The sequence below is a fragment of the Lepidochelys kempii genome, chromosome 12 (genome assembly GCF_965140265.1).
Source record: "Lepidochelys kempii isolate rLepKem1 chromosome 12, rLepKem1.hap2, whole genome shotgun sequence".
Taxonomy (NCBI): Eukaryota; Metazoa; Chordata; order Testudines; family Cheloniidae; genus Lepidochelys; species Lepidochelys kempii.
The window spans coordinates 12,353,341-12,375,941 of NC_133267.1; the positions used below are offsets into that span (position 1 = coordinate 12,353,341).

Genomic DNA, 22,601 nt, shown 5'->3' on the forward strand with positions numbered 1-22,601 from the left:
AGAGCAAAAGCTTTCTTTATGAAGAAGAGCTAACGGGGGGTTGGGGGGGGGCTTTTTAAAATCAATTAATGAGCATTAAAAAGGTCTTGAAACAAAAAGGAGGGCTGTCTCCCACTCCACTGACGTCGGATGACCTTGTGCTGGTAGGGCCCGGGCTCAATCTCATCCCCTTGTTCTGGGGAAGCGGTAGCAAGTCCGCAAATGTATCCCTGCTAGACCGCTGTGAAATATATTCCGTGGGAGCCAGGTGGACAGGTGAGGGGTGGCTGCATAAATCTAGAGGCTGCTGTTGTCAGGAGTAACAGATTACCCAGGAAAGCCGTAATCGAGACTGTTTTTAATCTGCGACCAATTGATTCCTTGAGTGTTTCAGGTATTTGTAGCGTAGGTTTAGATGTGTTGGGTGGCTTTCCAGTGGAAAGCCTTGAGGGTGTGCAGTCTTATCTTTTTTCCAAATTGCTGCCTTTGACGGTATCATCCTTTTTTTTTTTTTTTTTTTTTTTTTTAAAAAAAAGCTTGGCCGTAAATCATTTCACTAATCAGCTGTCACCAGCCAACATGCAGACATTGGCATTCAGCCGGAGAATTTGTTTTGGAAGGCCGTTAGCAACCCAAACTATGTTTGTATCAATAACCGTCTGTTAATGGCTCATGCATAAGGATGTAGAACATGGAGAAGAAACAAGGAAAGACAGCTTTAAAGGGAGTCAAGGGGGGGGGGGTATAAATTGCCTGTTGAAGCAAATCCCTTCCCCACGTAGGCTAAGGTAGACTAATTGCCTGGAGCAATTACTCTATTAGAAAAACCGCAGGGTTTCGTGATTCCATATCAATAGAACGCTCAACTACAGCTGAAGGGAGGCGAGTTAACACGTGCAAGGTGCTAGGTTCCAAAAGTTTAACAAAGGGTGTTGCTGATTCCCCTTCTCCAAACACCACTTGTCCTAATAAGCGGCAAATAATTACTCTGCTCAGAAGTGGTAAAGGGTAGGCGTCCTCTCAACGAGTCTAGACCCAAAGGTATTTTAAGTACAGTGTGTCTCTTCTCCTCTTCATTAACTTTCCTTCCACACATCACTGCATGCCTCTGAAAATAACTTGGCAAACGGGGAGCCCGTTTATCTCTCTTATCTGGGGACCTGATCCAATTAAATAAGTGCACATTTAAAGTTATTTCCATCAAGCATGAGCGTGGGGAGTTCTGTGGTTTGCTTTACGCAGATAGGTCAACTTCATTGGGAAAGAGGTGTCTGGACAAAATATACCAGTTTATGTCAGATGAGGGTGACTTTTAGGATCCCCTGAAGTGAAGGTGGGAGGCAAAAGAGATTTGAAAGTAATACCGCGGAACAGGTGAAAGTCAGCAAACAGTGTCTGCAAAGATGCTCGTAAACCAAAACACCTTTTTAATGTCTACAGAAACCAACACAAAGGAAGAGAAGAGGGACGATTATTCCACAATAGCCTGCATCAACCAAGCAGACCTGTTCTCAGAACACTCCTTGCAAGTTCCAACATGCTCTAATTATAACAGATGAGTAACAGTGTGGTGAGGACATTTATTTTCTGGTATTCGGGGGCGAACTGATTTCTGAAGCTTTTACAAGTAGTCTATCAAACCACTAGAGTTCCCTGGCATGAGGTATACTGTCAATCAAAAAACACTGAAGGCTTTCCAAACACAAGGCATTTATTTATTTTAAATCAATGGAGTCAACGTACAGAACATTAAGTCTGGATCTTTACTTGTCTTGCTCGCTTACACATGGCTCTGCCACTGGAAATCCAGCAAACCTGCTCATTTAAAAAAAAAAGGGGGGGGGGATAGGGAAAAAGAGTTAGCCCACAGAAAACGAAGGAACAGCTTCCTTAAATTAGTGCCACCAGAAAGAGCAGACTTTGTCCTTCGCTTCTCAGCCTGTTTGTAGAACCGTTGTACATTTTGAACGGAAGCAAATGAAAACTCAGTTAAATAATCATTTGGCTGCCTCTTACGTGTTTCTGTAAACCGTAAAAATAATACAGATTGCTTTCATCAGAGGCAATTAAGACAATTAAACAAATCTACCACCCTCAAAGAAACTATCTACAGCCAAGTGCTGCTGTTCCCTGGAGTATTTTCTGGGGGTGGCAATATACCTGTAGGCCAAACGAATACTTGTCGTGTGTGTGTATATACATATATATAAACACAAGTTACAAAAATCAGCTAATTGTCTCCAGAATGTTTTAAAACTTGTATATAAAATCAGAATGAGAGAAGTCATCTGATAGATTGGGGTCGCTAAAAAATTAGTTCAAAACGCTGGTTGCTGGTAATTATGGTCTGGAAACGCTTTCCAAATCTCCGAGTCCAATTTCCTTTTCAAAACAAACTAACAATAGGTTGGTTAGTGATTTAGCCCGTTTTGAGAACCCTGCGAAAGCCCCAGTGGAATCTCAGCGGTTCGAAATGAACAATAGTTTAGAAACTATGGTCCCCATCCTGCTCCCCTGGGAGTCCCAGAGGGTGCTGGCATGGACTTCCTTGACTGCAGGATTGGGTCGTATGGGCCAGATCCTGCTTTCCTTTAGCACGCAACATTGGTCCCTGCGATCATGGGCAATGCTGGCTCCGAAAGGATCAGGGCCTGTTACTGGTCCCTTGTACACTATAACACAGGGACGAGCAATAGCAGGTTTGAAAGAAATGTTGCGCCTGTTTTGCCAGCAAATGCATAGAGCTGTGTCCCGTGAAATAATGTAACTATTCAATAACGTAATTTAAATAAGGTAAAACTAGTGAATAACGTAATCAAACTTATCGAAACCAAATACGTTTCGAGCGAAAGGGGAGATCTCCAGTCGTGGGTTAGTGGTGAATGACTCGATGCAAATAGATTCTGTCTATAAAGCTGAATCGAATTTCTCTTTCTCGGATGGAACCGAATTAGTCGGGTAGCGTTGGATGGGGTCACCGTTTGCTACCGTGCCGCGTCGCTGGTGCGGTAACTTTTCCCTTAACGAACCGGGCTGCTGGGTGACAGTGGCGTGGGTATGAATTGTTGGCAGCCGCGCTTAACGTGCATGTCGAGGCGTGGGGTTCGTTCCTTTCTGCTAAAGTGAAGTAAATCTTAGCTCGGTCATGTGCTGTACGAGACCGATTCTGCAGTCCTCCCCCGGGTAAGCCTCTGCAGGATTGGGCCCCACGTGTCTGCGGAACGGCTCCCTTTCAACAAGAGGGGAGCTGGCTCTCAAAAATCAGAAGAGTTAGCAGGGGAAGGAGACGTCACGCAGAGTGTATATTAGTCTGGAAAATGCAGTGCTTATTAATAGGAGCTGTCTGGTTTAACGCAGGGATTTTGTTACTGGGCAGGAGCTTTCTGATGAACCCTCAAACAGCTGCAAGAATCACGTGCAGCCTTTACCCAGGAGTAGAACTCCGAGATTTAGGGAAACCCAGGGAGGTGTTGTTTGTTTTCTGTTACTTTTGTTTGTTTTTATAGCTAAGCTACTCTCACAATCTATTTAAAGTAGCAGTCGGCTGTGTAATTGCCCTCTCTCACTTCACCCAGACAAGTATTTATTCATAAATATTTGTAAAGCAGGGTTTGGGTTTTTTTAAACGAGGGGAGAGAGGGCATTTTAAGAGCTGGATCATTAATAGTCAAGAACTTGCTTGGACAAATTATTTTTAAAAATCCTGGCTAGGTACAGGGTAGAGGAATGCAGGGGGACAATAAACCATCTGTCAGTTACAGGTTCATTTCGTGGCTAGAAGTATCATTGAGAGGGAATGATTTATAGTGAATGTGATTTAGAAGATCTCGGCATAGACTTTGTCTTTGTCGGAGCCAAGTAAAAAGAAACAGCTGGCCTGAATTTTTAGCACCCATAATTAATTAAAAGCTTCATTCCTGGGATTTGATGATTCAATAAAGCAAGACCCTTATTCCCCTATGTGATTTCAGTGAATATCCACTCCACTCCAATTCTTTTGGGTCCCAAGATAGGGCAGATTAACGCTCTTTTTCTGTGGGAGAGAGGACGAAAAATGCCTCAAGATTGCATCTGAGGCACACACAAAAGGTAAATTTAAAACTGCCACTTGTTCTCTGCAAAGGCTCCTTATTCTCCGCTATTGATGTATTTGTGCCAGGTTTTAAAGAAACGGGGGGGGGGGGTTGAGGAATTAACATATTGCTCATTTGGAAAAACAGCCGGTTCTGTTTTTGGTAACACTTGTTCCACTGCCAGCCACAGATGTCCTTACTAATAATCTAAGCAAGTCATATAAAAAGGGGAAAGGGAGGGGGAGAGATCTCTTTACACTTTCTGTGCTGAATTCGATTCTGCGCTAGAGACCAGGCTGACTCGAGTATGTTTCTCTGGTGGTTTGTTAATGCAAAGCCGGACGTAAGAAACCTGACTTCTACATCTGCGTAAAAACAATAATTAACAGCACAGCGCTCTGTTTGTCAACAGAACGGAGTTGCATGATTAAATAGCCAAGCTGTCCGCAATCAGCTGATTGAGTTGTGGTGTTGGGTGTCTGGCTGGCATTTACAGCGTCTCGTTTGAGCTTCTCTACTTTTTGACCTATGTAAACTCCTTTTTTGCAGCCTATCTTCTATCAAGCCGATTCTTATGGGGTTTGTGGGTTGTTGGGTGTGTGGTTTTTGTTTGTTTTTTTGTTTTTATACATTTATACTGGCCACATTTTGGGAGAGGCGGGGAATCGGTTTTAAACAATGGTTCCTTTGCTTCCGAAATGAAGGCTAAATTTATTTTTAATCGCCTTTTAAACCTGCTGACCAAGTGCATTTCCTTGCTCTAGAAAAGCTTGGAAGTCGTTTTTAGGCATGACTAGAAAATATTCTGTTTAGATCATCTTACTAGAAGAAAGGAGGGGGTAAAAATAACTCTGTAAGCCACTTATATCAAAATATGCCTTCCATAGAAAGCTATGTTCTGTTACTGTGAGAGCGATTACTGTAGTATTTGGTATGCTAGATGGCAAGGACATTTTATATAATTAATAGAGACAATTGAAAAAGCAGCCATTCCAGGGAAAGCAGTTGGGTGTGTGTGGATCAGAATTAAGGTTTGTTTTCTATTTCAAACGTGGGAGGAACCAGCAGGATAATAAGAGTCAGTGACTGACTCTCACTGAAAAGCTGAACTTTATTTTGGGGAGGGAAAAGGAGCATTTCAATCCCAACTGACTGTCGGGTGAGGAAGCCTTGGATCTTTTCCATCCAGGTCCTCTCAGCAAGAATAGAGGCCTCCTCCATCCCTGGGGTTTTTTCTTGTTAATTTTCCTAATGGCCTTAACAAGTGAGTATTTGCCATGGAAAAAATATGGCCGCTGGGGTCTCATGATTGCTTAGTGTTACCTTACCCTTGTTTGCCAGGCCTGTCATCCAAAGTACATCTCTGCGTCCACTCCCTTCCTGATTATGCTTCAGACACTGTGTTCGATGAAAGCGAACTCCGGGGTGTTCGCTGGAGGATGAGATCGCACGCTAGGGGGGTACTTTGCTTTCGACAGGTGGGGGGAGGCTCCCTAAGCCCGAACAGGTCAGTGGCTCCTTTGCTTTGGACGCTGTCTTCATTTCCAAATATGCTGTAGAGTTGTGAGGGGAAGACCCTCCCCCCGCCCCGAATTATAGAGGACAGCTGCCAGATGGGAAAGCCCCTCTCGTTGGAGCCTAGGGCTGTCTCTCACACACACACACACACACCGGGTTAGGTGAGGTTAAAAATCAAAGCGAACTTTCTGCTCCCCTTGAACGAGGCAGCTCCAGGACTTCAGCATCCAGGGCAGTTCTCGGGTCCGCGCTGCATTTCTAGGGGAGTTTCTCCCCCCTACCCCTAAACGCATTGTAATGACACCTGTTTCCACGTTGGAAATGACCCGCAGTGGCGCTGCTTTACCAACTGCTTTTAACACCTCTAACCTCCATGGGTTACCTGCCCATCACGGCACTCATTTTTATTGCTTGAGGTCTTGGCCAATTCTGTTCCTAGCGTCCTGCCGCTGAGGACGGGAGCCGTCAGTGCACTCGTAGAGAGGCGCGAGTCGTACCCCAGTCTCTGGGACGGCTTCACACACTCCCTCAGTGGGTGCGATTGCCCTGCCCTCACCCGCGGCCTGTGTGCCTGTCCCGGGGCAGCGGGGCCCCCGTCACAAGTCTCCCCCCGCCCACAATGGGGAAGTCGCACGAGCCCGTGGACTGGATCCTGCTCCTGATGGAGCTGGCGGGAGCGTTGCCGCTGACCGTGGTGAGAGCAGGACCGGGCTCCGAGCGGCTCTGCCTCCTTCCGCGGGCGGCGGAGCTCTTCCTCTTCAGGCCACGCAGGCGCGCAGCCCAGCCCCGCAGCGGCCGCTGACTCGCGGTGCGAACCCCGCAGCGACCTTGGGCTCCAGCGTGGTTCCGAATTCCCCTCAGGGCGCAACTTGGAGCCCGGAGGACGCGGGTGGGGCCCAGCCCAACTTCCGGCAAAGTTGGGCGAATTTAAGTCGCTCCTGCTGGAGATCTTGCCGAGCTTAATCTTCTTGCCCCTGTCCTTGCGGTAAAGGTGCCGCCGCAGAGGAAGAAGCCGACGCCACTGAGGGGTGGGGATGGGGAAATCTGGTTTGAATGGGAATTAATTTGAAACCCCAAGAGCGAGTCTTTTTAAATTTACCGGAGAGTTCGCAGCACCTCTGACTTGCTGTTCGATATGGGCTTTTACCTGGCCAGCAGCGTGTTACTGAAGAGTGCTGTGTGTTTATAGGCTTGTTTCACATGGAACAGCTCTATAAAATACACCCTCCAATCGCCTAATCTGCCTGGGTCCTACAGCCGAGCATAAAACCGCATCCCTTCTCCCAGCCAAACGGCGTTTCCCTCACCCTTAGCTGGACCCATGTCTGTGGGAGAACACGGGAACGCGCAAACACAGAGGCATTAAAGGGAAGCATCTGAGACCCTGCTTCCTGGGCAGTCTTAGTTGGGTTGGAGGGATGAGTTTGGGTTTTTTCCTGCACCATGCCAGCACTAGGAACTGACTGCCTGGACTGGTCTCGAATTTTAAAATATCCGGCTATCGGTATTAGGTTTCATTATTATTATTTAAAACCCTATTACTATTTTAAATTTGTGTGTATCCTTGTTGCCAAAAAGACTTGAAGGATTTGGGTGGACCTAGATGCAACGTGTTAGATGCACCTGAATTTATAAAGGTAGCACAATTAAAGATTACAAATGATACAGCATCGTAATGTGATTTAGCTTTGAAGAAAATGCCCTCTGCCAACGACTGCTTTGTTTTCCACGGTATGCATCCGATGAAGTGAGCTGCAGCCCACGAAAGCTTATGCTCAAATAAATTTGTTAGTCTCTAAGGTGTCACAAGTCCTCCTGTTCTTTTTGGGGATACGGACTAACAGGGCTGCTACTCTGAAACCTTTGATAATACAAGTCGCCCTCAAACATCCTCCTGCCATCGTATGTCCATTTCACTGGGCCAGTCACCCCACTTTGCAGGCGAGGCTCAAGAGTTACATTATTGTGTCTATATTACACTGATTCTGTGACAACACTGACATTTCAGAGCACAATCAGAGTGATGCAGGCTGGAGAAAATGCCAAGCTTTCCTATCAAAGAAATCATCCAGTTTGAGAAATCTGTCAGGGAACCCCTTCAAAATATTGAGTGAACTGCCTCATACTGACTGTATTTAAACATACATATGTATGTTTAAAAAAAATCACCCTGAAACCAGTCTTGGGAGAACCCTTGTTGTCATTCCAAGCTTTCCATCTACTCCGCGTTTAAACCAGTTACTTTTAAATACTCTGCAGCAAGAAAATAAAACCTAGTTTTAAATATCTGCATCGAACAGTTAAAGCTAATTTGTTTATCATAACAAAAATACAGTCAAACTCGTATGAATACACTATGCATATACATACAAGTGTGTGTGGCTGTGTATACCAGCCTTATGTAAACAATCATGTTACATTATACCGGTAATATTTATAAACCGGGTAAGATATTTCAAAAGTCATTGGTGGATTTTTAGGTATTAACCACAGAACACTGCGCCAGCACTCTGTGAAGAAGCTGACCCCAAAATAAGGTATTTCAATTTAAAGAGACCTCATAAAAGTAACATCTGAGTTGCAAAATTGGGAGGTCATTTCAACTTGTCAAAATATATTAATGCTGCTTTAAAAAAAAGAAGAAGAAGAAGAAAAAAGCTCCTTTACTGCTCTTTAATTAGAAAAATAACGATGCTGAAATTTTAAGACCAGAACAATTACATCTAAGATTTCATACAGGAAAGGGATAAGAGGGAAGCGCAGAATTTTTATTAAATTGACGATCTACAATCTTAGTTAAGACTTAACTAGGTAAATATAGGCGACAAGCTGAATAGCTTTAACCTAGAGGAATTGGATTCGTTCCCTTAGGAATTTATACATCAAACGAAAACCCTATTGATATTGCTAATAGACTTATTCAAAATACGCCTTATTATAAGGAACTTGTTTTTTTTTAACAAAGGAGGTTCCTAAACTTATTCTCAAAGTTGTTTTTCAGAGGTAGAAAGAGCATCTGGGGGAAAGGTGTATATAGTGACATTTTTTAAAAAAATCCATCGCTAAATACAAAAGTACAAAGGATTAATTTTAGGAATGCTTGTTTAACTGTATAACCTGTTGTCTCTAAAGCACCCTTGTGTGGGATTATCAACTTTCCTATTCCTATGAGCCCTTTGGACTTTTTAACGTAGGGTTCAACAAAATATTATCTCCATCTTTAATAAAAGTGCTCGGAGAGACTAGGTTTTATAAAATACTCAGTGATTTTTTAAAAAGGGCAATATGATGCCAGGAACTGATGTCACTGGTTTTCAGTTCATTTACCAGACCTAGCAAAAAAACTTTCCCCTAATTTAAACAAGGCGGGTGAGAAATAAATTTGATTTCTTCTCAACCCCCTCCCAACCCCCCAAAAGCAGCTCAGTATAATTTTTTCCCCAGTGTAAATAAATGATCCGATTGTGGAATTCAATTGTTTTTTTTTAAAAATCATTTATAATTTATAAAGTGACAAAATAACATACTATTATCCCATGAATATTTGATTATTTACACTTTCGGCTTGAAACAATTTTGACTTTAAACCAGATTATCGACAAAGATGGTATAGCAAGTGAACATTTACTGTATTTTTAAAACATAATATACAAACTACTATTTAATATCCCGTAAAATGTAAATATGCATGAATAAACCTGTTACAGCTAATAAATAGCTCTGACAAAGTTGAAGCGATTACAAAACAATTATCTGGCTTGTAAAAAAAAAATTTAAAAATCAAATGGGTGTTTCAGTACTCTTCTGTTTAAATGGTACCAGATATATCCCAGTCCAATTTAATGTCACTGATATGTTCCTATACAACGGACACCCAGAAAATCCGATGTGAATAGAGCAAATTTGTTCCTAGAGCTTTGTGATGTAATAGTTTTTGAACATTAAAAAATTTGCTCTGGAATGAAACACACCGCTTAGTTCATTGCAAAGGCAGGGAAAGTCAAGATTTGAGAACCTGAAATACCTGTGGGAGGTAGTTTGAAGTGCAGGCTTCAATTAATGTAGAATATCTAATTTGCCTATAGATTTCCTTTTTTATTATTATTATTTTACTTTGGTTTTAAAGTGATCGACACGAGATTTTTTTAAAAAAATGGTTACAATTGCTGCTGCTTTTTTAAAATTTACAAAAGAGAGAGGATAAAATTCCTAAACTGGTAACAGAGCATTAAACTTTCCTGGCCCAATTTGTATCTAGTAAAGCTGAAATCTATCTTCCTTTGTTTTCGAGTCGTATAGTATAGTGGACTTGTGTATTTGAAGGCTCCTTGATTAGGTTTTGATTCTCGCCCCCCCTTTTTAGCACCAGTTTCAAAGTGGGTAGGTTTGAAATTCAGGACAAGTGTGACACCTACCTGTGAATGTGGGGAAACATTCCAATCCGACCCTCAACCTCCAGTTATATATGGTAATCTCCGGACAGACAGATTTACAAATCCTATCAATGCTTGCAATATGCAGCGCCGATGAAGCACTAATTTAATCAAATTAACCAAATATATCAATGCGAAATTCGTGAGGGAGGGAATGAATTGAGGGAGGGGGGATCTTTCCCCTAGTGTATATCTTAATGTGTATTCCCCGGCTCTCTTCTTAATAACTCTGCAGCACCTTTGAAATAGTAATAAGGGCTAAATCTGGCATAAAATCGAACTCATTAGCAAAGTTCACCAGCTGATTACTTTGCATAAAACACGACACTGATTGGAAGTAATTAGGTTAAAAGATGGTACTGTACTTCGATTTGGTGTTTCTAGTATGTATTTATATATGTATGTATATATATATCCTTATTTAATCTCTCACTCATAAATACATCTCATCTTCATTTTATCTCCTACACTATCCTTTCATTCTTTGACTATTTCTTCCCTCAAATTAGCCTAAATTACCACAACAAGTAGGTGCTCTTGTTAAAGATTCCCACGTTTAGAAATCCTCTCTTACTTTGCAAATCAGTTTCAGACATTTAATGTTCTAAATTAAACCTCACTTTTAAACAAAGGAGCATTTAAAAGGTTATTTTTGTCACCAGTTATGTATGTATTTTCTCGTGCAAAAACAAGTGGGTTTGATTCTGTTAAAACCTTCTTTTAATTAAAATATATGCATTTAACAATGGCGACTGCAGGTTTGGTTTTTTAAAATCTAATAGGTTATACTTATTTCCTTTATTAATTTATTATACTTTAGCTCACACCCAAGGGGGAAAAAATCAATAGGCGGCAAAAGAGTTAAAATAAACTTGTGTGTGTGTGTATATATAATATATATATATATATATATATATATTTTAAAACTATGAAACAATTCGGGAAAAGACACACATGTATATATTTATATTACGGGAAAACCACATTAATGCCTGTACAGGTGTCTTGATTTCATAAGTTACTTCAAAGATACTGTATTATCAATTTAAATACAAAAAGCTACATTAAATATACAGAATAAGATTTAATACAAATCTTTCTCCTTTTGTGTGTAATTTTTGTTTTGTTTTCACTTGATTAAGACATTTCTGAGTTCTTTTATACTCAGCCATTTCCTATGAACTATAAACTTTTGACTAGGCGTGTGTCTTTGATTTTTTGCTTTGTTTTATTTTTTCTCTTGGTAGTGGAAAAATAACGGCCAAAGTATTAAATAAATTAAAAAAACCCAAAGTCCCAGGGGGAGTTATCGGAGAAGAAGCCAATATTAAATGTTGGACATACCTTTCTTCAGTTCGTAAGGTGAGTCTTTGCAAAGATCTACTTGGGATTGGCTTCTGATCATTTTAGTTTCTTTAGCCAAGGTTTCTGCTCTGTTTAAAATAGTCTGGTTTAATCCATTGAAATGGCTGCTGGGGGCTCCGGCTGCCGGGTTGGTGCCAGCGTGGCTGTGAAGGTGCCCAAAAGTGCTATAGTTCGTGTAGCCCGGGTAAAACGGAGACGCGTAGTAAAGGGACCGGGAGAGGACGGCGCTGTTAGGAAAAGGGCACTGGGAGGAGGGGGACCGCGACGGGGAATGCGAGGTGCTGCTCCCGGCCAAGGGAGGGCCCTGGGTCGGCCCCGCTCCCGGAGACACCTCGCTGCTGCTCTCTTTCGATTTGTCCGCGGAGGTGGCGATCTCGGCCAGGGACCAGAGTTTGGGTTTGGAGAGGGCAGCCTGCTGCGGCGAGTGGATCACCGACGTGCTGTTGCTGGAGGGGGTGATGGGGTGCAGCTCTCCCGGGTGGGGGGCGGCCGCGGCTGCCGAAGGGGGCCGGTACTGGTGCTGGATCTCCTCGCCGCCAGCCGCCTGCTGCAGGATCCGGCCGGCCGGGCACTGCACCAAGGCCGCAGGGCCGGCCGCTTTGGGGGGGCCCGGCCTCCCCTCCGGCCTCTCCTCCGGAGGCTCTTTACAATCCGAGTCACTCAGGCCCCCCTCGGCCTCCTGGCCCGCCGGGGAATGGGGTTCCTGCAGCCGCTCGCAGCCTGGGGCTGCCTTCTGCTCGTCTCCTCCTCCTGTGTGCAAAGGGGGGAAGAGGAGCGCCACAGAAAGTTTGCGAGGGCTCCGGATCCTGAGCCCAAGTTCTCCCCCCATCCACCCGGAGCAGAGGGAATGAAAGGGGCATCCCCGGGCTGCCATGTCCCTCTGCGCGCACACAACTCTCCACAGCTGGCAGGTGACTTTCCGCCCTGGCCTCCGAGCTGCGGCTCAGTGGGGCTGGCGGGGGGGGGGGGGTGGGGGGGCACAAGGCCATGCCCAGCAGAAACACCCGCTGCCCCGCAGCGATCTCTCCTTGTTCCACCGAGGCAGCTGGCTGCAGAGGCCGCCAGGCCAGAACAATCCCCCCAGGCGCCAGCAGCCCAGCTGGGGTGTGCTCTCCCTCTTCCCAATCCCTCCTACCTGTCTCGGGAGCCTCCGGGTCGCCTTTTTCCTCCAGCTTCTGGGGCTCATCCTCGTCGTTTTTCTCGAGGTCGATATTCTCCTCTTCTTCCTCGTCCTCGCTCCGATTCCTGGGGGTCCAGGTCATTTTATTCTCCTTTTTGAGCCTCCTCCGGGCGTTGGCGAACCAGGTGGAGACCTGGGTGAGGGTCATTTTGGTGATGATGGCCAGCATGATCTTCTCGCCCTTGGTGGGGTAGGGGTTCTTGCGGTGCTCGTTCAGCCAGGCCTTGAGGGTGGCGGTGGCATCCCGGGTGGCATTTTTTCGGTAGGCTGGATCTCCATAGGGGTAGGAGCCCAGGGGCGCCGCGTAGGGATGGTACCCCAGGGAACCTGCCATACCTGGTGTGTGGTCGTAGGGTGAGCCCTGGAGAGGGGGTCGGGGGGAAGCGGGCACAGAGCGGACAGTGAGGTCGGGAGCAGCGCAACTGTCACGACACAACCAACAGTGACACAAAGGGCAACAAAATGGGGGAAGAGCCCAAAGGATTACTCGCTTCCCAAATTAAAGTTTGGAGAACAGGAAAATCCCAGAGGCCGTTCCTAGATTGGAGCAGTCAAGCCCCACTGAGCTGTTTCAAACAGAAAGGGAAAATGGCCTAGAACTTTTTTTTTTCTTGGTGCATGTGTCTCTATATGCAACAGACACACAAAGGCTCCGGAGCACATCTGTTTTATCAAATCTGCACACGTTAGCCCAAAGGGCAGAACTGCGAAGGGCAGCGACTGTTCTTCATTCATCCCCCCCCCCCCTCCCCCAGCACTAGCCAAGTTTCTGACTTGTAAAGAAACGCGAACCTGACAATCCATTTCTGCTCTGACATATTATTGTGCTAAGCAGCAACCAATTGCTTTTCCCACTGTCTAATTGAACATAACCTTTCCCACAACCACCGCACCAGCTCGGTTCCCTCCCCCGCAATGGAGGCACTCGCTGGAAAAGAGAAAGCAGGGGAAACTCCGCTAAACGCGGCCGAAACCCACGCTGGGTGAGCGGAGATGGGCAACTGTTGTTTTTCTGAAGGGCCGCAGGGTTTTTCGCTGCAGCCAGACTTGCTTTTGGTGAGGGGAAAAAACAAAACCAAAACCAGACTAACTTGTTTTTCTTTAAAAAAGAAACAAAAATACCCCCCCAGACGAGGCCCCCCAAATAAACACAAATTTACTTCTACGCTGAAAATATATTAAACCCGGGGGGGGAAGCAGCACATGGCCACGCCGTATCGTTTTTTGTTGCTGTTATTAATGCTTCCAAATCGGATTGCAGAGATGGGATTACGGCTTTGCAGTGTTTGGGAAGCCTAATGAAGATTGTGCCGAAGAAACTTACATGGGTGGATCAGCCTGCTTCCCAGGCTGATCCACCCATGTAAAAAAATAAAATAACATAAACTGAGAGGCGGTATCCCACCGATTATTTAAAAACAAAACCAAACTCCATTAGTCCAAGGTTTTCTTTGCATTGGCTGTTTGGTGTGTGCGTCCCCTTAACTGAAAACACAATATTTGCATTCATGATCCCTATAATACTTCTTTGCTAGAACCCCACCCTCACCCGAGACACTTTTGATCTGGCAACAGTGTGGACAAATACCGAGGGGGGGGGAAGGAGAGAGAGAAAGTTGCCAGGGGATGCTAGCAACGTGCTTTCCATCCCCCCTGGCCTCTGCAGGGCTCCCCAGTGGAACCCAAACCAGCCCTGCTCGCTCGAGGTCTGGCTAGCCGGGCTTGCCGCCGATCATTGTTGCTCTTACCACGTACGAAGTGAAGGCGGCGGCGGCTGCCGGGTCTGTGCCGTACTGGAGGTGGGAGTTGTAACCCGGAGAAGGGGCGGTGAAGGCGGTAGATCCGGCGTAAGGCGAGAAAGCGGAGCCCGAGGAAGATCTCCCAAGTTCATCGGTCCTGGGTCCCGCGATCACGCTGGTACTGTAAGCCGGGCAGGAGTAGAGAGCCAAGGAAGCGGATGGCTGGTACAAGTAACCCTGAGGATACGACATGGCCAAGCACATACATATACACGGGCAGCAGAATAGCCAGGAGCTGCCGCTCGCTTTGATTTTTCTAGGTGACTTCCCCCCCTCCCCCCCAAGCCCTATGGCCAGGTGGGGCAGCTGGCGGATTAGCAGCGGCGACAGCAGCCCCCCAGCACCTGGCTTCTGGTTCCCTGCGGCTGCTGCTTCTCGCTCAGCTCGCTCGCCTAGCGGGGCTGCGCTTTTTCCCCCCCCCCCCCCCGGTTGTTGCTGGTGGTGGTTGTCGCCTTTGGACTGAGAGGCTTTTTTCGAGATCTGTGTTTGGCTTTTGCGAAAGGTCCTGCCAAGATGCTAAGTTGGAAATTGAGGGTTCTGACGCCTTCTGCGCGGCGCGCGGGGGGAAGCTCCTCCTTCCCGGGGTGTTGTCAGTGGAAGAAATGGCAGGACCCTGCGGGGCTTGCCACAACCAAACCCAACCAGCAGGAGAGCCTCTCTCCCTCTCCCTCTCTCGCTCTTCCCCAGCTCTTAGGCTCAAGTGCGCCGGCCCCTGGATGGCAATCACATCCAAGCCATTGAAGATCAGCTCCAACTTTCTTCATTTGCTAAATACCGTGTGGAGCCATCACATTTCCCTCTTGATTTATGGCCCGGGCTGCACTGGAATGCAAGCCAATCAGTTTATGAAAAAATATATATTTAATAAGATTTATTATTCATTCAACCCCCCCCCCTTACGCTCTGCCCCCATTCCCTTCCTCCCCCCGCCCCCCGGCCAGTATATAATTTGATCCGATCCCTTAAAAGGGCGAGGGAAGGGGGGGGGCGGTGCCTAAAATATACTTTCAATTTTAAAAAAGAAAATTTATTTGCAACAGGAAAATTATGTTTAGCGGCTAGGGATGGGGGAGGTTGTTGTTTTTTTAAAAAAAAAATATGGCAACACATCGTTTCTAGATTCTCCCACTTCTGGCTGGCTGTGTGTGTATCCACACAATATGTAATATCATCTGATTTATATTTGTCTCCCCCCACTGTTTAAAAACGCTGTCATTTCACCTCGGTCCCAGAACGCGCCCCAGAGAAGGTACCTGTTGCAATTTTAAGGGAAATGTGAAATGCTGTCCAGATTTGCAGCCCGAAAAGTGGCCCTCGTCTCCCTCCCTTCCACAGATAAGAAGGGATCAGAGGATATTTCCAAATACGATGTTTCTGGGTGAGGGGTTGCGGGTTGTTTTTTTTTTTTTTTTTTTTTTTTTGATGAATTATTAAGCTGTGATTTCTCATTGTAGGAAAATGTAAGCATTTATTTTCTCAGCGCCAGTCCCGGAAGGAGGGGAAGAAGGACAGGGGAGGAAAGAGGGCTGGGGGATGAGAGAGGGGTGGCTAGAAAGCCTTCAAAATGAGAGTTTACCAGCGGATCTAGAAGAATAAACCAGGTATTCTCTCTCTCTCTCTGAAACTCATAAAAGGGTAGAAGCGAAAGCAGATTAAAACCATATGAACTGGGATAAATCCCTGCCGATCAGAGGATGTAATCTCTTTTGATTCCACCAGATATATTTCCCAACAGGAACATATCCCGATTTATTCTCTTCTCTCTCACTCCCTCCTCCCCCCCGCGCTAAGGCAAGCCGCTTTCCCTGCAATTTGTGGGCTCTGCCCTTCACCCGTTCTTCCCAACAACTCCAGCTAAATACACGTACGGGGAGGGAGGAGGGATGTCAAGTGCTGCTCTTACCTGGATCGCTTTCAAAGCGCCTGGTGCCTTTCCAAAATAGGCTGCGTTTGAATTATTTACTGGCACCTTCTCCTGTTCTAATTACCCTCGGACCAGGTCGGCTGGATAATTTTTTGCTTAAATTTGTTTGCTCTTGGAAGATCCAAAGCGGCTGCGATGGGAGTAAGGAATCTCGATTGCCTTTCAATGTAGTAGATGAACCGTAAAGTTTAATTTACGCTCTGTGCTGAGCAGAGAGAAGTCGCGGATAAGGAAAGTGGAGGTTCACGCGACCGATTTTTACTTCGAAAACCCTGGCTACTTTAGGGATGGAAAAAGGAGCCAGGACCCGGGTGTTGGGTTTTCTCATATGTCAGCCCAGTGTGTTTTCCTTTTTGGGGGGCGGGGGGGGCGGGTGTGAAGGGAAGAGATGGCGAAGGTTCCTCTTTATTTATTTGGAAATCTGTTTAGGGTGGGTGGGACAGTGGGACATGTGACTATGTACCCCACTTGTGTTATAGGGGAGCTAGTAGCAACCCCTATGTTGAGGTTATCTAGCGCTCTCCCTGAGAACCTTCTTGGCAATGTCTTAGACCATAGCGGTGCGTACATGCGGTGCGCGTTTAGAAGTGATACTGCGCGCCCCCCAAACAAGCAGCGGTTCCTCCAACAGCAGTGATGTCCGGCAACTTCATGCTCTGCCATACAGTGTCACCCCCCCCCCACCTCGCCCCATTTCAAACTCAATGGGACTGACAGAATGTGTCACCAGCAAAAGGTTTCCAGCCCCAGCAGGTCTCACTGAACTCGCGAAGGGAACATGTCTTCCCCCCCAGTTTGTTTTCTTGTGACGTTTAACTCTCTCGGATGCAGAGAGGGCGATGGGGTCTGGGGTTTGACAATCTTTTCCTTCCAGCAAGCCTGGCAAAGGATTCAGATCTCCAGGGTTTTTTTAATTGATTCCTCTCTCTGATCGCTGCTGCTGCTAATGCTCTTTATGAGTTATAAGAAGGCGATTTCTTCACCGAAAAGGGGCCTTTGACACGTGTGGCGTTTTGAAAACTGCTCACATAAAAACGTGATTAACCAAGGGTATTTTCCAGAGAAGGGAGCAAAGAATTGAACATCTGTGGCTGCAACATTTTGGGGTAGGGAGTTGCTTTCAGCACAGGGAACATCCGTGTGCACAGGTTATGAGGGGACTAAAAATCAATTTTTGCTATGGTTGCATTACAGTTTCCCTGCAGCTCTGAAAACCCTAGTAATTCTCCCAGAGCCGTGGTCCCCGTCCAACAACGCCGGACCATCAACTTTTGTGTGCGTGTACTCGTGACAATGGCACGTATACAGAAATTCACACCGTTGCCACAAGAAAAAGAAATCCCCCCTCCCCGCTTACGTTTCATCTCCCGTCCTCACTCTGTGCATTCCTGCAGCGAAATACCTCTCGGTAAAGGATAATATTTTCTGTTTAAATGAATGCATCTGAAAACCTCTGGGTCAAAGGCTGCAAACGCGATCTTGCAGTGCAGAAGTTGTAAGTGATTTGCAGAAGCGCTGAAAATGTAAAAATCACCCCCCTTTTTACACCCTCCAGTCCTACGCGAACAACGAATGGGGAAGCAATTGCTGCAGGCACGAACACAGATGAATCATGTTGCAATGGTAGAGCCTGACACTTTCTAATGGTTAGGAAGAGGCGAAAGAAATAGGCAACAATGAAAGGACAGGGAGAGAAAGGAAAAAGGATAAAGGAGTAAAAAGAAGGCATAAGACGAGAACGTGAAAATAAAAAAGGAAAAATAGGAGAGAAAAGGGAGAAAGACGAGGACAAAGGAAAAGTAGAAAGGGAAAGAAAAAAGGACGGGAGAAAATATGAAAGGAGAGAGCAGCGTTCCTCTCTGTACCTGCGCTTGGTCCAGAGGCACCACGAGGGAGGACTACATTTCCCAAGCGCCCCTGTTCCTAGAAGTCCCAGCCAGTCCCCAGTCTCAATTTCTGATTGGTTAGTAGCTTCGGTTTCCTTTTTTCCATCGCCCTCTCATTAGTCCTTCCGGCTGTCACTCTCATGGGAAGGCGGAACGCGGTGCCGTTGCCGAGGAGTCCGGAAGCGGAGGGGGCATGCGGGCGCTAAGGGCCAATAGAGCCCGGCCCGGCCGCCTGTTTCCGCTGCGGGGCCGCGGCGCCGGCGCTGCCCGCCACCGTGGCCGAGAGGTGAGGAGCCGGGGTTCCTGCCGCGGAGCGACCCGGAACCGGGCGCCTCTTGGGGTCGGGGCTCCTTCGGCTGGCGGGCTGGGGGGGGGGGGGGGAGTCCGGCCTGGGCCGGGGCGGGCGGCGGCGGCCCCGCCCCAGGGAATCCCCGCGGGCCGCGGCCACTTGGCTGTCACCCCTTGCGTGGGCTAGGGGGCGCCCCAGGGGAGCGGGCGTGGCCCCGGCTGGCGGATGGAGAGCGCTGCCTGGGGGGCCCCCTGCGGCTGAGAGCGCCCGCGGAGCCCGGGTTGTCCCCGCAGCCCTTCGGGGCAGCTGCCCCCGCGCCTCGCCCTGGTGCGCTGGCCACTGTCAGCCCGGGGGGCTCTTTTCCGTCCCCGCCGTGACGGGTGGGCAAGCAGATCTGGTGCTTCGGCTGGTAACTATGCACGAGACTGTTGCAAAACGGATGCGGGGGTTCAAACCCCACCTCCAATTGTACTGGGGCAGGGAAGGGATCAGCAGCCATCCCCTTGGGATTGGCAGCCAGTCCTGGGCTAAACATAGCTTCTGGGGGAGCAAAAAAAAAAAAAAAAAGAGCCCCGTTTTCCCCTTGTGGTTCTTTTTATTATTCACTAATAACTTAAACCCACGTCTGTGAAAGCTTCCAAATTCGTATGCGGACAATCAAAGTACGTCTGTGTTTTGGAGGATTTAAGTCACATCTGTTGTCCCTTTTTGTGCTTGTGCACAGTTTTCTAGTATTCAGGAGCAAATAAATGAGGCTCCTATTTGTCTTAGGTTTTTGGAATAATTCATGCAATTATAAAAAATGACTTATTGAAATCCTGGTTAGATTAAATGCATCTCCTGGAATCTCTCAGGCACAATGCTGAGAAGACTGATATCTCTTCTATATATATGATCAGTATATAATGGGGCTTTAGCTTGTTTTTCTTTTTTTGTCTTGTTCCTTTCTCTTTTTCTTTTTTTAGTATTAAGCTGAGCTGTGCATGGTTGCCTCTTTAAACATTCATGTGGGTTTTGCCTGTGGTAACCATGAAGGTTTGTTAAAACCAGGTTCACACGCACTCTTACATACTCAATCCACACAGGTGTGCACTTTGATCAGTTTTCAGCTGCACAATGTCACTGGTATTTGTCACTGGGTTAATTTTAGCTATCGCTTTAAAGTGCTCTGTTCTTCTGTCCCTGTTCCCCCCCCCCCCCGCCCCAAAAGAGCTTCTGTCATAATCTTCTGACAATACCCCTTGTTCAACGAGTAAGATATCATCTGGTAAAGTTTTATATGTTTAACATTCAGTTTATATGTGAGTAGAATGAGTAACCGTTCTTCCTTGCCAATTTATTTGTAGAGAGAAGCAGAAGTTTTAACTGCCTTCTTTCCTGTGTATCTGACTTTTTTGAGGAGGAGGTAAGGTTAATGTCATGTAAAATTATCCTCTTAATTTTTGACATTCTGTTAAAGTAACATTTTTTTTTTCCAAATTGCGCTGAGTTTACGCCCAATTTCATGTACTGTTGTATAATACCAGGGTTGATTAATGAAATGTAGCAAGAGAGGGCTTATGCCATCATGAACGTGTCTATCAAATAGACATCCTCACTACATTATTCCACTGTTATATTCCTTGCAGTTTTAAAAGAATTGGAGATAATTCTTCAAGATATTGGAACATTTAGTTTATGGTTCTATTGCTGTGGTTGTCACCTTCACTTTATGTCAAGTTTGAGACTCATTTCTTAAAGATGTCTCTATTTTCTGCTTTATTTGCACATTAATAGCTCTACTGATTTACTAGTCACTTTCCTATCATAGAAGTATATTCAAATAGGAAAGCCTAAGATTAATCTGCTTTACAGGACTGTTCAGCTCTTTGATTCAAGGGAAATATGAAGTTGATTCTAAGGCTATTTTTTTTTTGCTTTAATGGTTATATTAACAAACATTGGATTAACTTTTCCCTTAACAGCCTTGATGGTGCATATGCTTCCTCTTTATGCATTGATTGTAATTAGTAGCTTTTGAATTTATGGGTCTGTTATCTTGTTGCTTTTTATTTTATGTCAGCAAAGCTGTTTTAATGCAATTTTATTTCTTTAAAATCTTGTAGCTTGTACCTTATACATTTCTGAGAAACTAGGCTGTCAACAGTACCTTCTGTTATATTAGCATTTAAATCTTAGTTAACGATGGGTAGGATTTACAGGCTTAGTCTGCACCCTTCATTTTATTTAAACTGAGAATTTAAAACTATCTGTACAGAGAATCAAAACTGCTCTTTTTTGTGTGACATGTAGTGTGAGGGACTGATGCTGCAAACCTTTATAAACAATTCTTGCTGTCTTTTGTAGTCCCATTGACTCCAATGGGATTATTGGCATGAGTGAGGGTTTGGAAGATCAGACCTGAAGTGACTGCATAGAATTTTATGACACAAATGTAGCAGCAGTTGAATTTACATATTTGTTTCTATACCATGGTTTCATTTGGCTAATTTCATTTAAAATGTGCAAACATATGGTGTACTGATAAAGTAGTAAATAAAACAAAGTTTATGAATGTGTATTAGGGACTAGCTGCGGTTTTTCAAGAAAACATTTTGAAATTAGAGCAGTAAACAGCATACTTCAAAACCATAGCGCTAATAGTTTATAAATACAAAAGATGTACTCTGGTGACTTTTTTTGTATATGAAGGTAAAAAATGGGAATCTTGGATGATATATGTCTTAACAGACTTACTCTAATAATTACTTTCAGTTTGAAATTTAAAATCCAATGCTCCTATTTCTATTACAGTCTTTAAAGATTTAATCATTCTTGAGTGTGTGCTTGTGTGTGAAGAGAGAGTGAGCTAAAACTAGCACGAGGAAAGGCAACAGATTGCTTCTGTCATATGATTTTGTTGGTTTTTTTTAAGCGTACTTAAAAGATTATGATTGATAAAGCTGTCTTGCCAAAGAATGCCGTCACAGGTGTTCATCATTATCTTAATTAAGATCCTGAGAAAATGTCGTCTTTTGGCATGAATTATGAAAGGAGATGTGATTTTTGATTTTTTTTTTTTTTTGCAGGGGTGGAGGAAGAGGAAGACTCCAATGTTTATAAAAGCTTTTATGATGTTTCTCTACCAGATTATTTGACTTTAGGTGTTCACTGACTAACTACAAAATAAAATCTTGATGTGCAAACTGCTACTGGGAGGATATAGCTATAGAACGTCAAAGGGAGAGAGGGCTTTTTTAGAAGCATATTTGTTTATGAAATCTAAACTTCAAAATTTAACAAGCAAGAAAATACTAGAAAATTTATTTCTCTGGGTAAGAGAGGATAATGATAAGGGAGGAAAAATGGCTTGGCATGTTTGTTAAAAATAATAAAAAGTATTGGGACTCCCAGATAATACCCCTCTCTTTAAAAAAAAAAACACACACACACAGTAGGTTTGCTATGATTTTAAAGTATTTATTTAAAAAAATAGGATTTTTCCTGCCCTTTCCCCCTCCCTCCCGTTATGCCTATCATTCTCATTTTCAAAATTCCATGGAAATGAAATTGATTAGTGCAGAAAAGGGGGAAATTATGTTCTGCTACTTTAAAGCAATACGTTATTAGCAAAATAATGCACCAAAACCACTGGCAGAAGTTGCAGCAGAAAAAGTAGAGTGCTTACTCACAAGTAGTTTTTCCTCATGTGAGTAGCTCTGTTGGCTTCCAAAGGATAACTTACATGAGTAAGGCTTGCAGAATCTGTACTTAAGACTGAAACTATCTATGCTAAATGGTTTGTTATACATAAGGGCTCTCTAGGATGTGTCCGTAACTCCTTCAATGTTGTTCTTCCTGAATTGACTTGGTCTGAATATCCATTTGTTAACTCACTCGGTTGCTCCTAATCATGGAGATTTAAGAGATAATTCATAGATAAATAGATGGAAGCCCTGTCCAGTTTCTGCTTGCCTCTTGCCGAACCTTCAGATGTTATGTAGTTCAGAATGTTGTTTTTTTCCCTTCTCCCGTCAGCAATATTTTATACATCAACTTTTTGTCTCATAGAAAATAATCTGTGGATATAAATTTTAGTAACTTTTGATGAACTCATATAAGCTCTAATTTTACAGTGTACAGGACAAAACCATATATTTATTTTAAATACTTTGA

General features: G+C 44.9%; 1 protein-coding gene across 2 annotated transcripts in view; it reads right to left on the reverse strand.

The window, feature by feature from the left end:
* Positions 1-14,597, reverse strand: part of IRX5 (iroquois homeobox 5) — an 84,116-nt gene extending 69,519 nt beyond the window's left edge. Inside the window, exons 1-3 of one of the 2 annotated variants that reach the window (XM_073308465.1) lie at positions 14,297-14,597; positions 12,504-12,909; positions 11,348-12,118 (exon numbers count right to left, since the gene is read on the reverse strand). In XM_073308465.1, coding sequence (XP_073164566.1) covers positions 11,348-12,118; positions 12,504-12,909; positions 14,297-14,551 — 1,432 coding nt within the window. In that variant the 5' untranslated portion in view covers positions 14,552-14,597. Of the gene's footprint in view, positions 1-10,982; positions 12,119-12,503; positions 12,910-14,296 lie in introns of those variants that run through there. The other variant, XM_073308462.1, reaches the window with a different exon arrangement.
* Positions 14,598-22,601: the final 8,004 nt, after the last annotated feature.